This window comes from Mytilus trossulus, chromosome 10 (assembly GCF_036588685.1).
Source record: "Mytilus trossulus isolate FHL-02 chromosome 10, PNRI_Mtr1.1.1.hap1, whole genome shotgun sequence".
NCBI lineage: Eukaryota > Metazoa > Mollusca > Bivalvia > Mytilida > Mytilidae > Mytilus > Mytilus trossulus.
Window position 1 is genome coordinate 6,254,359 of NC_086382.1, and position 14,770 is coordinate 6,269,128.

At 33.5% G+C, this 14,770-nt stretch overlaps 1 protein-coding gene across 5 annotated transcripts in view; it reads right to left on the bottom strand.

The window, feature by feature from the left end:
- Window positions 1-2,157: 2,157 nt before the first annotated feature.
- The window catches only part of LOC134686773 (agrin-like), a 33,779-nt gene continuing 21,166 nt past the window's right edge, over window positions 2,158-14,770 (bottom strand). For 2 of the 5 annotated variants that reach the window (XM_063546520.1, XM_063546521.1), the window contains 9 exons: window positions 14,345-14,608; window positions 13,842-13,973; window positions 12,581-12,844; window positions 10,122-10,253; window positions 5,124-5,393; window positions 4,859-4,990; window positions 4,480-4,611; window positions 4,145-4,276; window positions 2,158-2,337 (listed from right to left, as the gene is read on the bottom strand). In XM_063546520.1, coding sequence (XP_063402590.1) covers window positions 2,298-2,337; window positions 4,145-4,276; window positions 4,480-4,611; window positions 4,859-4,990; window positions 5,124-5,393; window positions 10,122-10,253; window positions 12,581-12,844; window positions 13,842-13,973; window positions 14,345-14,608 — 1,498 coding nt within the window. In that variant the 3' untranslated portion in view covers window positions 2,158-2,297. The remainder of the gene's footprint in view (window positions 2,338-4,144; window positions 4,277-4,479; window positions 4,612-4,858; window positions 4,991-5,123; window positions 5,394-10,121; window positions 10,254-12,580; window positions 12,845-13,841; window positions 13,974-14,344; window positions 14,609-14,770) is intronic. The other 3 variants (XM_063546522.1, XM_063546523.1, XM_063546524.1) reach the window with 3 other exon arrangements.

A 14,770-nucleotide genomic window follows, 5' to 3' on the forward strand; every position in this document is an offset into this window, starting at 1 on the left:
CGTAAACTAAACACAATTGCGTTCCCATCGATAAAACTTAATGTTTACATGTAGTTTAAATCTTGTTTTATCTACACACAGTCGATAGTCGATATAGGCCTTGTGTAGGTTAAGTGTACACAAAACTAGACATTTAAGACATTAGTTTTACCTTGTATATATTTAAGGAGGAAACTATTTTTGAGTAAATTGATATTTTTGATAATTATTAGTTTAGTTCTTTACAGAATTTTTTTTCTAAATTTTACAGTTTTTTTTTGTTAAAAAAAATTAACGTACTTTATTAACCGCTGATCAAGACTCAAAGCAGCATCATTGCCGAACCCATAAGGCAGCAACCAATTGATTTTCGGGGGGGGGGGGGGGGGGGGGCTATTATAGTTGAGTATAAAACATTAAGACAAGGGGGTGGGGAGGTGAGCTATGGATTTTGTTTTGGAAAAAAAAAAAGTTTCCAGTTTTTGGCTTTGAAAAAAAATTGTTTGATTCACCCTCAGCTGCTACTATACATGTATATATAATGCTAAAATTGATTTCGACTAGTCACCAAAATTTGTCCTGAGAAAAAAATCAAAAGCCCCCGTCCCATACCTCCGCTCTCCCTCCCCCTCCACAAAATAATTAAGTAAATAGTTGCTGCCTAATTCATTTGAAAGGGTCTTCCCGAATCGGCTTGATGTACACAGAAATATTCGCCACTGGTCTTTACTCAAACAACGATTCACGCATAAATTCATGACTAAAAAAGTGTGAGGTAAATGATATGTTTGTCTAGTATCTCGGATCCGTTAAATAACACTTAAAATAATTTAAAAAAAAAACGTTACCCTATTCCTTTTCCAAATACTCCTTGGAGAAGAAATACCATTTGAAAAGAACAGAAAAGATAAAAATGTAGTGATCCCTAATATCTCAATCCTTTTTTCGGCCGTAAGCACGCTGCTGCAGCTAAAGTTTTCTAATGCGTAATCAAGAAATCTCTTGTATATGCAAACTACTGCAAATTATAAAAATGCCTTTCATAAAGTAGCAACCACTCAACTTAAAAAAATGGGGAGTGTTATTTTTTTTATCGGAGTCAGATTTTTTTTTGCGCGTACGTTTTTATTCTTTTTTTTCGATGTTGGTGATCAAATACTTTTTTTTTTCAATATTTAACACTATAATGTATGGGGAAACTCTTGATTCAGAAATATTTGTTTTTATCATCTGTTTGACCATTTTTTTTTTATCAAATTGGGGATCGGAATATTTCCATACCCACCCCACCCCCCTTTTGAAGTCAAATGGTTGTTCCCTTACCGCTAGAAAAATTCTCCTCAAATTTTTAATTCAGTTCTTCGTAATGAACATTTAAATGACATATAGTTTACAAGTGGGAACAAATCTTATGTACAGGTAGCTAAACAAGGTGTATAGATGTGAACAAATGTAATGTGAAACTAGTGTGCACTACACTAAACTAATTGTAAACATGTTTACTCTACACGGCGTTTGGTGTGAACACGGCCTTACTTATTAGATCTTTATGTTTACAATTTTCTGGAAGGTATAGGTTATTACTCTTGTAAAAACATGATTTTGAAGTCGTTTCAATGTATTTGATTTAAAAATATATATGTTTGAAACATTTATTTTTCCAGATATACAGTTAATGAAACAATAAAAAAATTGTGAAATAAGTTTCTGAATGTTTAGAATGCCCGTTAGGGTGATAATATTTTTGTTTTACAATATCGATGACATATATTTTTATTTATGGTACAATAAACACCACCTTCCGGTAAAGAATGGTAAATGTCTGTGTTTTTTTTTCATACTTTTTCATACTTTTGCTTTTTTTGCATTACCCCGTTTACCATTAATATGTTGTGTAGCACTTACAGTCAAACTTATTTTCATATAATTGTTATTATGTGTTCTATATAAATCATGTTTGAACTGTTTCTCACACCTTGTTGTTTCTCTTTGAAAAATCCTTAGAAATTTGGGACCATGTCGGAAGTTTGAAAATGAACTTTTAAGTTTTTTTGCATGATGTGACGTTCCTGGTATTTATCATTTCGTGAATAAAGGAAGGAAGAAACATATAAATCGTATAGCTCTGTTAGCTTTATTAATTATATTTAATATAACAAAATTAGGTACATAAAAATCCTTTTTCATTTTAAAAAAGCACATTTATAACAATGAACAATATTATAAAATGAGGTATAAAAATATAAAATATGTTGATAAAACGACAAACAGTAATAGGTATTTGAAATATTCTTAGAAAAAATGTTGATTGGTGGCTCTCAACAAGGACATCGTCCTTCACATGCAACGGTCACGTCACTGAAATGAAAAATAAAACATTCTAATAGATGGCATTACAATTGAAGTATGATCTACATTGATATAAATTTGACTACTGTAAATTCAGAAATTGATGCGAGGTTTTATTATTGCAAAAAATGCGACTGAGTTGCAAATGCAATTATTTAAACTCGCATTTTGATATACTTTATATGAACTTCAAAATCGTAAAAATTAAAATCGCATTTAAGTCTAAAATGACATAATCGCAATAATAAATGCACGCAATAATTTTTGAATTTACAGTACTCTTTAAGCAGTGATGTTAAGGGCTTTTCAAAATATTTCCCATTTTGATACACAAGAAACATCATATTGAACTCAGACTTATTTTTCTCTGTCTTAAAGTCAAAATACACATCAAAGTAGTAAACGGAGGTAAAAGGGTCTATCTGATTTACATTCCAAACTTTTATTTATAAGAAAGTCTCTATATTATATTGACTTTTTGACTTATTAAGTTTCATGGACTATATAGGTGTAAGAAGATGTTGTATATAATAACGGGTAAAACTCTTAGAAACAACTCTACTGTCAAGTCACAAAACTCGTCGAAACAACTCTACTACCAAGTCACAATTTGCAAAAGTAAACCATTTTATGCTGCAACAAGGTATGTTTATTTCCTAAATATAATAACACAGCTATATTTTGTGCAATGTAAATTTTATCATTGAGCACTTTCTCTACATTCAGGGTTCCATTAAGGGATGAAAATAAAATTGATATTTTTGTTATGATTTAAAAAGCTATCATCAGTATGTATTAATTTAAGTTGCAGAATAAAAAATATATTGGGTCAATGTCATAAAAATATAAACTTTTTTGACTAGGCGAAAAACTGGTAAGGGCTAGAACCTCGCCTTTTCACAGTTTCGTTAGAACCTCACTGTCCCCAGTTTCTCAGCCTCATACAAAAAAGTTTATATTTACTAACATTGACCTAATATTGTATATATAGATCAAAGTACGGCGTCAACACGGAGCCTTGGCTTACACCGAACAGCAAAGCTATAGATGTCCCCTAATTGACTGATGTGAAACCGTTCAAACAGGAAAACCAGCGGTTTGATCTAATCTAATCTATATAAAAGAGAGACGAAAGATACCAGAGGTATAGTCAACTCATAAATCGAAAATAAACTGGCAACGCCATTGTTGAAAATGAAAAGAACAAACAGACAAACAAACAAGAGTACACATGACACAACGTATTTTTATGTTTGATTGTAACTTATTCAGGTGATCCATTTTGTCTGTAAATTTCATTTCATATACTAATTTTATTATGCTGAAGCTAATGTTCAATTCCCCAAGTAAAGCTAAAAGTGGATGGTTTTAGTTGTCATATTATAGACTCTTAAATTTTCATGGTAATGCTATTTGTAATTTCGTAGTTTTAATTTCAAAGTTTTGCTGCAACAAATTTACTGAAGTTACCAAATGAAAAAAAAAGTCTTTTTTTTTGTGAGCAAAATTCGTATTCGTAGCGTGAAGAATCCATATCAAGAAAAAACTCCAATTGCTAATAGTAAGCTTAGATATTTTTTTAGTTAGAAATATGAAAGTTGTTATCAATCGTTTGATTTTTTTTAGTTTTAATTTTCCTTTTGATTAAGGATTTCGTTTTGCATTTTCCTCGGAGTTCAGTATTTTTGTGATTTTACTTTTTGTAGCTCCAATGTATTTAAGAATGAATTTGTGCAGTTCAAAACTTATTTGTGTTTGGCAATGTTAATCGAAGGTGTTAAATTAAAGATATTATTCAAGTATTTCGTGCACTCACCGACACTCAGCCAAACAACTATTACTATATGTCTTCCCATCTATTCCGCAAACAAGTTTCCTTTCCCTAGTACATTTACATGCCTTGGACGCTGTACAAGGACACCGACCTTCACAGTCGACTCCATTTGCCCTTGAACAAAAAATATAAATATTTATTAATACATTACCCATATCATGTCTTTTATCTTTTAAACTTTTTCGAACACAAATGTGGTCGACAACACCATCTACATTTTCCTGTTCGCGTTTTTGGTTGTATTACTTTATGCTGTTTTAGGTGAGATGCGGTGAATTTGGTGATATGATGTAAATAAAATTAAATCATATACTCACTTGCAATCTGCCATGCATCTGTTTGCGTACGTCTTTCCATTTTTTCCACAGACAAGTTTCCGTTCTCTGGTACATCTACACAGTTTTTGTTTCCTGCAAGGGCATTCTTTTTCGCATTTGATATCTTCATTCCTTAAAATATACAATAAATGGAAATGACTTTTTCTTTAGCATATTCTTGCATGTGATTTAATTGTCCCTTTTGCTAAAAATAATATTGCATGATATTTCAGATAGCATTACATTCATTGCTTGAACTTTTTTTCCCTTATTCTTTGAGAAGCTCAAATTGAAACTGGTATAATATTCTTTAACTTATGTAGCATATTTCATTCAAGCAATGTACTCAATTTTAACAACTTTGATGAAATGAACTTACTGACATTCCGCCATACATTTGTTGCTGTATGTTTTGCCATCACGTCCACAGACTGGTTTCCGTTCTCTGGTACACCTACATAATTTTTCTTTTATACATGGACATTCACCTTGACATTCAATCTCAATATTTCTGCAAGAAGGAAAAATCACCATTAATGAAAATACTCGAGAAACAGAAACAAACAATGGTCATTCACGACTTATTTTGAAAACTTATTTCTTCTTTCACTCATGTAGTTTTGATACCTATGAAATCAACTTACTGACATTCTGCCATACAAGTGTTACTGTAGCTTTTTCCGTCACGTCCGCAGACTGGTTTACGTTCTCTGGTACACCTACATAACTTTTCTTTTCTGCATGGGCATTCACCGTTACAAGCTATAGCCGTACTGGCACAATCCGCTCCACACTTGTTCCCGTATGTTTGGTTGTTGGTTCCACATACTGGTGAATAGTCCAATGTACAAGGACACAAACTTTCCAAGGATCTCGTACAAGGACATTCTCCTTTACACTGAATCTGTGCACCTCTGTCAAAAAAATATACCTTTATAGCGTGCAAAAATATGAAAACGTATCCATTATATGAGTCCACATATTATTAGGACTTGCCTAGTTCTAAGTTGGTGATGCTGGTTTAATCGGTACTAACCTGCGAAAATTACCAGTCACGTGATACAATAGTTATTATCACGTGTCCTTACTTATAAACATGTATACTATAACTAGATATAGCAAGAGTGCACACGCTGAAATGTCTCTACTTCTTTACTAATCATTGATATGATGTTGATAGTCCTAAGTATAAACACGTTGGGTATGGTTTTCCTGCGAGAGAACGTACTGTGCTGGTGATTCGGTCCTGACGGGTGCTGGTGATCAATGTAAAAATGTAAACAAAGACGAAAATGATGATTTTTGACGTTTTCACTCATAAAAAATGGAAGAAACAGTTGAGATTTTTCAATTTCGTTTCTTAGGGGTTCATATATAAACCATTAAAAAAATGGCCCTCTAAACTGTTTCAGTAAGCGTAACACAAAAATGCTCATTTTCAGAAAATCTCGCATTGAAAAAATAAAACAAAAATGCTCATAGAGTCCGCTTTCTATACCGCAATCCACACGACAAAACAATTTTGTGAAAAAACATTGCAATTTATTAAAATTTAGCATTTTCTCAATTTATTCATGTCCTGATACTGTGCTGGTGGGTCCTGTCATTGTGCTGGTGGGTCCGGATACGGTGCTGGTGATTTTGGATAAGAAGTTGGTCATATTTGAAACAAATGTTACAAAATCAATAAAATAAGCCAGATAATTGTTGCCAACAGGATCTATGACTCCTATTTAGCTCTTGTGCATCCATTTGGCTGTTTAATATGTGTTTTCAAATGATCTGAACTTGTATTACATAATAACATAAAAGGGCAACATCTTTCGTCAAATATCAGATAACAATATATAGTATCTAAAATAAGTTAAAAATTCCACAATACTATATAATTCATTTTATGTGTCAATTTGTTCGAAAAAATGTCGAAAAGAAGATACTTTTTTTAATGTCATGATTATACGTCGCTTTCTAGATCTATGATTAGCATTTATTTCAGATGACATGGACTCCTCACCCTGATGACCCTGCTGCCTTTCATAACTTTATCCGTATACATATATTAATAGATAAACAAAATGCTGCATGCAACACGTATTTTTGTATTTAGAATAATTTAGAATATTTGTGGTGAATGGAAACTGTGAGGGTCACAATCTTAAATTGCTTATAAATGTTGCTGGAACCAGTTTCGTTATCTGATCTAAATTTTCTGAAATGTGCAAGGTAAATAGACATTTTGATTTTTTTTACCATCGGTAATAAACCATTGTGTTGATTCCATGCTAAACATAACAAAAATCTCTGTGCAAAGGTCTGTGAATTTTCTTCAAAAATAGTGATTTTATTTTCACTAAATTCTCTTTTTCTACTAAATACAACAATGAACTATAAAATAATAATGCTTTGCAAGAAGTTTCCCCTTGATATATGTACAAAATCATATCTCTATTATTCATTGTCTGTGCTGTTTTGATACTATTGCAGTTTGCACATTTCGGAATTGACAGGCCACAGGAGGGGTCATAAACCGTACACGAAAAGATAAAATATTGATATAAGTACTTAATTTGCATCTTTGAACCCCCACCCGGCTTGATTTTTTAGGAGCCTGGGGTGTTATTGTTGATTGCTAAAGTCCTGAAAACGGATAGATGGAAACACAAATGTTTGATATATTCATAAAATTAAGAATGAAAATGGGGAATGTGTCAAAGAGACAACAACTTGACCAAAATAAAAAACAACAGCAGAAGGTCACCAACAGGTCTAAATGTAGCGAGAAATTCCCGCACCCGGAGGCGTCCTTCAGCTGGCCCCTAAACAAATATATACTAGTTCAGTGATAATGAACGCCATACTAATATCCAAATTGTACACAAGAAACTAATATAAAAATAATACAAGACTAACAAAGGCCAGAGGCTCCTGACTTGGGACAGGCGCAAAAATGCGGCGGGGTTAAACATGTTTGTGAGATCTCAACCCTCCCCCTATACCTCTAACCAATGTAGAAAAATAAACGCATAACAATACTCAGTTTAGATTCAGATTTTTTTAAATATAAATTAAGGCTACATTTTCATATAATAATTCTATGAATTCACAATATAAAAAAATGCAGAAAAAAAAATGAATGAAGTGAAATATCTTAGTAAGGAGTCATTACTACAGAAATGGTGTGTTTGACAAACAAAACTAAAAAGCTTAGTGATATTACCAATATTAAAATAAAAGTGTATTTTAGTTGGGTATTTTTTCCATTTACTCATTTTCAATTATAATCAAGGCACATTTTATTTTTATTCATGAAAAATATTTATATATAGAAAAGAAGGACACATTGTTCACTTCCTCCCCCGTAATTCTGTATCAAAAATATTGATTTTGAAATGAAAAAAGCTAAGAAATCTTAATTTTATTAGTGTTCTCTATGTTATCTCGTCTTCATTCTCTGACATATTCTAGCCTGCCCTTTCATAAAATAGTGATTTTTTTCTAGTGTTCTATCGAATTTTCGAAAAAAAAACTGATAACCGTTTAGACAAAAAAAAATGTGTTGGAAAAATCTTACAGCAAGTGATTCTTAATAGCTATAGGATACATTTTTCTTTTACAATACAACTTTTAAATCTTACGGGAAACTATTCCAAGCTTTCACTGTAACCTTGCTCTAACTTATCCCCATCCCTCCCCCCTCTCCCCCCCCCCAAAAAAAAACAACCATCAAACAAACAAACCCGCAATACTATTGTCATTTTTACAGTCAGCACTCAATTGTTCACAAACAAATGTGTTTTAAGCTGCTAAAGACGTGATTCAAACGCTCAGAAAGTCCTTTGTTCTATATTTTTGCTCTCCATTTTTATGCAAAACCTTTTACATTTTTATTTTATGGGTTATTGTTGAAGGTCATACGATAAAATATGGTTGTTAACACATACTTCCTTTGGTTTCTTAAGGAAATTTGTCCATTGACAACAAACATACCACATCATAAGTATTGTATAAATTACAACGTATTTTTTTGATCTTGCAAAATGATCGTAATCCCGAAAATCGTAAACATATTTTCTTATCTTAAAAGGGGGCAAGAATGGTTCCATTAACAGGCCAATAAATAAGATTACAGTTAGTTTAAAAAAAAAAAATAGGGGTATTTTTTCTCTCATAATAACAGTAAACAGATTCACAACAATGTCAATTTCAAGAAAGCAGACAACAGCTAATTAGTCAATAACAGTACAGCATCAATGATCTTGAATATATGCCACTTTTAACTAAAATATAAAAGCACAGAACCAGGACATAGGAGCACAGAACCAGGACCGTTTTTCTTATAACCAGCACAGCGTCAGGACAATTCCGTTTAACGAAATTGCACGACTTTTGCAATATAATATTGTTGTAATATACTTTGCATGGTACTTATGACACATCAGACAACAAAACAGTCGTTTTATTGCCGTTCTAATACAATGTAAACAAACCCACCAGCACAGAATCAGGACCCACCAGCACCCGTCAGGACCAAATCACCAGCACAGTACGTTCTCTCGCAGGACAACCATACCCACCGTGATAAAGCTTTATTAAAAACTGTCACATAAAATTAACATTAACCAAGATAACTAAACAAAGAACAATGAACCATGAAAATGAGGTCAGGGTCAGATAAACCATGCCAGGCAGACATGTACAGCTAACAATGCTTACATACAACAAATATAGTAGACCTTTTACTTATAGTTTGAAGAGAAATAGACCAATACACAATAACTTAACACTGAGCAATGAACCGTGAAATTGAGGTTGAGGTCAAATTAAACCTGCACAACTGACATATAGATTATGAAATATTTACATACACCAAATATAGTTGAGCTATGGCATATAGTATTAGATAAAAAGACTAAAACTCAAAATCTTAACTTTGACCACTCAACCATGAAAATGAGGTCAAGGTCAGATGACATCTGCCGGCTAGACATGTGCACCTTACAATCATTCCCTACAACAAATACAGTAGATCTATTGCATAAGGTATGAGAAAAACAGACAAAAACACAAAAACTTAACTATAACCACTCATCCATGAAAGTGAGGTCAAGGTCAGATGACACCTGCCAGTTGGACATATACACCTTACAGTCCTTCCATACACCGAATATACTAGCCCTATTTCTTATAGTATCTGAGATATGGACTTGACCACCAAAACTTAACCTCGTTCACTGATCCATGAAATGAGGTCGAGGTCAAGTGAAAACTGTCTGACGGACATGAGGACCTTGCAAGGTACGCACATACCAAATATAATTATCCTATTACTTATAATAAGAGTAAATTCAACATTACAAAAAATCTGAACTTTTTTTTCAAGTGGTCACTGAACCATGAAAATGATGTCAAGGACATTTGACATGTAATTGACGGAAACTTCGTAACATGAGGCATCTATATACAAAGTATGAAGCATCCAGGTCTTCCACCTTCTAAAATATAAAGCTTTTAAAAAGTTAGCTAACGCCGCCGCCGCCGGAACACTATCCCTATGTCGTACTTTCTGCAACAAAAGTTGCAGGCTCGACAAAAACCGTAAATACAACACTTTTGTAATTATGATAAATTTGAAATGAACTTACTGACACTCCGCCATGCAACCGTTGCTGTATGTTTTTCCGTCACGTCCACAGACTGGTTTTCGTTCTCTGGTACACCTACATAACTTTTCTTTTCTACATGGACATTCACCTTGACATTCAATCTCTGCATTTCTGCAAAAAAAGCAAAATATTGTGTTTTTATAATGGTTTAATCTACGTCTACGAGTTCCCTGAATTACATGTTTCCGCAAGACAAATTTATTTCTAGCATTTAAACAAAGTTGATTGATCGTATAAAAGAACGGTTTAGTTTTTGTGAAAAACTCTTTGAAAACTAAACACAAACGCACGAAGACGATGTAATCAGATATAAGTACAAGTTTTGTTTAACCTTTAAAATTTCTTTAATAACATTACCGGTACCAATTTTCCTTCACCAGATGCGCATTTCGACAATATATGTCTCTTTAGTGATGCTCGTGGCCGAAATATTTGAAATACAAATCTTAAATAAAAGATGAAGAGCTATAATCCAAAAGGTCCAAAAAGTATAGCCAAATACGTGAAAGAAATCAGAGCTTTGCACAAGGGAGATACATTCCTTAATTTATAATAGGTTTTAACATTTATTGAAAGCAAATTTTAATAACACCAAAAAAATAATCCGTATTTTCATGCCAGTACTGGGCTGGCGATACCCTCGGGGACTAACAGTCCACCAGCAAAGGCACCGACCCAGTGGTAGTAATAACATTAACGGTACCAATTTTCTTTAAAATATGCTGATTGCATGATAATCTTTTTAATATTTCACTTTATAAAAACAAGTGACACATAATTATATGAAACGCGTTAGCAAATACTACTAAACTGGATAGTTGTATCATATATGAATGCACAACCTCTAAGAAAGTTCAGACAGAGTGTCAAAAACAGTAGTTGCGGTTTGAAGGAACAATATACCGGTATACCGTTAGCTGTTCATTATTATTATACCAAATGTATAAGCATTTGCCGTATATTTCTTAAGAACAAACGGACATACAATATCAAATAAAGGCAACGTTAGTTTACCGATGTTAAAAACTCCCTCTCTCGGAGCGAAAATTAGGTTTCATAAACAAAATACATCCCAAAGAAACAAAAAAAAAGGCCCATTTTGGACTGAATAATAAATTCATGTACACTATCCGTAATATTAGGTGCTTGGACATTCAATGATTGATGGATTGATTGTTGGTTGCTTAACGTCCAGTGGCAAATATTTCATGCATATTCAGGACGAGAACAAGTTCACAATAAATACAATAGGTAGGTTGACACAAAAAAGGACATCTGGGATGATGGTCGGGGAAATTTGGACTGCCACTGGAAAATGAGGGATATTGGATAGGGACAGAAATTTTGCCTTGCAACAGGCCACCTACGGACCCCTCAAAGAGTTGTTGCAAGGGTTCTTATCGTGCAAAGAGCGTGGCACTTTCTTTACAAGAGGCATCGGATTTAACGTCCCCCTTCTGACCGGACGTGACTGCGAACTTGATACATCCCGCACAGCCAAACGGACGCCCCACTTCGGCAAGCGTTTTACTGCCGGTCGGAAGAAGATCAAGTGACCATATTTCTATATCCCAGTCACCCTTGGGGTAAGGCATTCAATGAAGTACCATATACATATAGAATTTCATACGTCAAGTACAGTACACGATATACATGTAGTAACATACACTTTCGACTGAATTCTGATAGCACCTTAAACTTTTCCTTATTTTTCGTTTTTAAATTAAGTTGTTATTAGAAAAATTTGGTTTCAACTCTCTTGGTCAAAGTTCACCTTTGAAGGATTAGGCTATTATTTTTTGTCTTTTTCTTTTTGGTAAAGTAGCTCTTAAAACTTGTTTGGCTTTTAGCGTTCCTGATGAAGAAGAAAAAAGACGTAGCGTCGGAAGCATGCTTTTTATAAAGTGTCTTTTTATGTTTGTTAATTCTCAACAGCTAGTAATTGTAAATTCTAAACAAACGCCATTTTTGGTTTAGAAATAAGTTTTACAATAATGGTTCTGATTGATGATCAAGAATTAGAAATACAAGAACACGGCCAGTCCTTTCTTAGCTAATAAAGATATTCTTATGCATTCAGTTTTGAATACATTACTTTGCTAAATCCAGAAGGGTACGACCGCAGCGGTTCACCCCTGAACAGTTGGGACAAAAATGGTGCCAATATTCCCGCTTGATACAGGTCTGAATTTGGATTGTAATCAGATATTGACACATAATAGGTTTCTGACATAGAATTAATGTAGTCAAATAACTTAGAATTGGTAATATGATTCGAATTTATATTCAATTTACCGCTTTTTTGCAATACACCATGCTGTTTCAAATTGACCCCCATCCCCCTTTTTTTAGCCAAAAAAAATGAGATTTGAAAAAAATTTCTTTAAATTTCTGAAAAAAAATTGAAAAAAAGTCCCTCCCACCATGGAGGTACGTACTGACAATCGGCACCACATTTGTTCCCATAAGTTGTCCCATCAACTCCACATACAGGTCTGTAATCCATTGTACAGATACATTCCTTCCTACATGGACATTCACCATTACAAGCTATAGGTGTACTGGCACAATCTGCTCCACACTTGTTCCCGTATGTTTCGTTGTTGATTCCACATACTGGGGTATAGTCCATTGTACAAACACATAAATTGACCACAGAACTTTCACAAGGACATTCTCCTTCACATTCAATCTGTGCGTCTCTATAAAAAGGAAGTATAGTCACATGTTGTAAATATTTTATCCTATCATTAAACAAAAATCAGTATTGAAATAAGAAACAAGGGAACCACGAGGAAAAAAACATTTTGTTGACTAATTCGGCCCACTAAAAATCACTCTTACACAGGTAAAATGATGACATACATATATTATTAATTCAAAATATGAAATCAAACAAACCTTAACAAATTTGTCAATATACGTTTGCAACTGCTTGATTTTTGTTTTATTCATGTATATATATATGTGTGTTTATATGTCGGCAGTATTCAAAGTTCATCTCGATAGATAATTGAATGGCGTCAAGTATTGAAAACATACGAAATGTTGATACATTATAAACTGGTTTGTTGTTTATTTTGTTAAATGAATATAGAATTCAGTATATTACAAATCAAATATTCAAAATGTTGTGTCAAAAAAGTGGACTTGAATTTGACGGTTATATTTATAATAATAAAGAGCTGTGGTATAGCCAATGAGACAACCATCCGACCAAATTGAAATGAATGGATGTCAGCAATAATAAGCAAATGAACAGCCCTAAACAATAAAAAAAAATCGCATACTGTTTTGTCAGCTATTAAACGCCCACACAATTCATTTGAAACTAACGGCCTAATTTATAACAAAACAATGGACGAACAGCAAATATGACAGACATGAACCAACGACAACCGCTAAGCTACAGGCTCTTGACTTTGAACTGGGCTCATAACGAATAAGCTGGGGTAAAACATGTTTGTGAGCGCGCTTAGTGCTCAATCCTCCCCATACCTTGGACAGTGGTGACAACATTAGTTAAAAGAAAACCAAATCAGTAAAAAAGGCGTAACCAATCAGATGAAAACAAAGCAACAAACACTTTGATGCAACACTTTCATGAAAAAATAAATTTGCAATTACCACTAACTTCGAAAACTGCAATTTGATTTACACCCGGAATGCATCGATATCGATAATTGGAAATCAACTTACCGACATTCTGCCATACATCTGTTGCTGTATGTTTTCCCGTCATGTCCACAGACTGGTTTCCGTTCTCTGGTACACCTACATAACTTTTCTTTTTTACATGGACATTCACCTTGACATTCAATCGGAATATTTCTGCAAAAAGCAAAACAATATTTGTTGCTGTAATTTTCTATTCAAAGTGTCATAGGTTCTCTTATGATCGAACAAAAAAGGATAAAAATGTCGCAAAGTACGAAGTAGGAGAGTATTGGGGACCAATATTTTCTTAATATTTTGCCAAATACAGCTCACAAAACTCACTTCTTCAATTTTAAAACAAAGAGATAAAAAAAAGATACCAACGAGATATTTGAACCCATGAAACAAAAACGAACTAACTATGCCAAGGCTGAAAACGACCAAAAGACAAATAGAAATGATAAAAAAACCAACAAAATAGGAACACATTTGTTTATTTGTTATCATAATTTGTCATTGCAGGTTTCTACAATGTTTGTACTTACTGACAATCAGCACCACATTTGTTCCCATAAGTTGTCCCATCAACTCCACATACAGGTCTGTAATCCATTGTACAAATACATTCCTTCCTACATGGACATTCACCATTACAAGCTATAGGTGTACTGGCACAATCTGCTCCACACTTGTTCCCGTACGTTTGGTTGTCGATTCCACATACTGGGGAATAGTCCATTGTACAAACACATAAATTAACCACAGAACTTTTACATGGACATTCTCCCTCACATTGAATCTGTGCGTCTCTATAAAAAAGTTAGTATATTCATATGTTGTAAATATTTTATCATATCATCAAAAAGTCTGTTTTGAAATGTGAAACAAGGGAACCACGAGGAAAAAACATCATTTTGTTGACTAATTCGGCCCCCTTAAAATCACTATAACACATGTAAAACGCATAAACA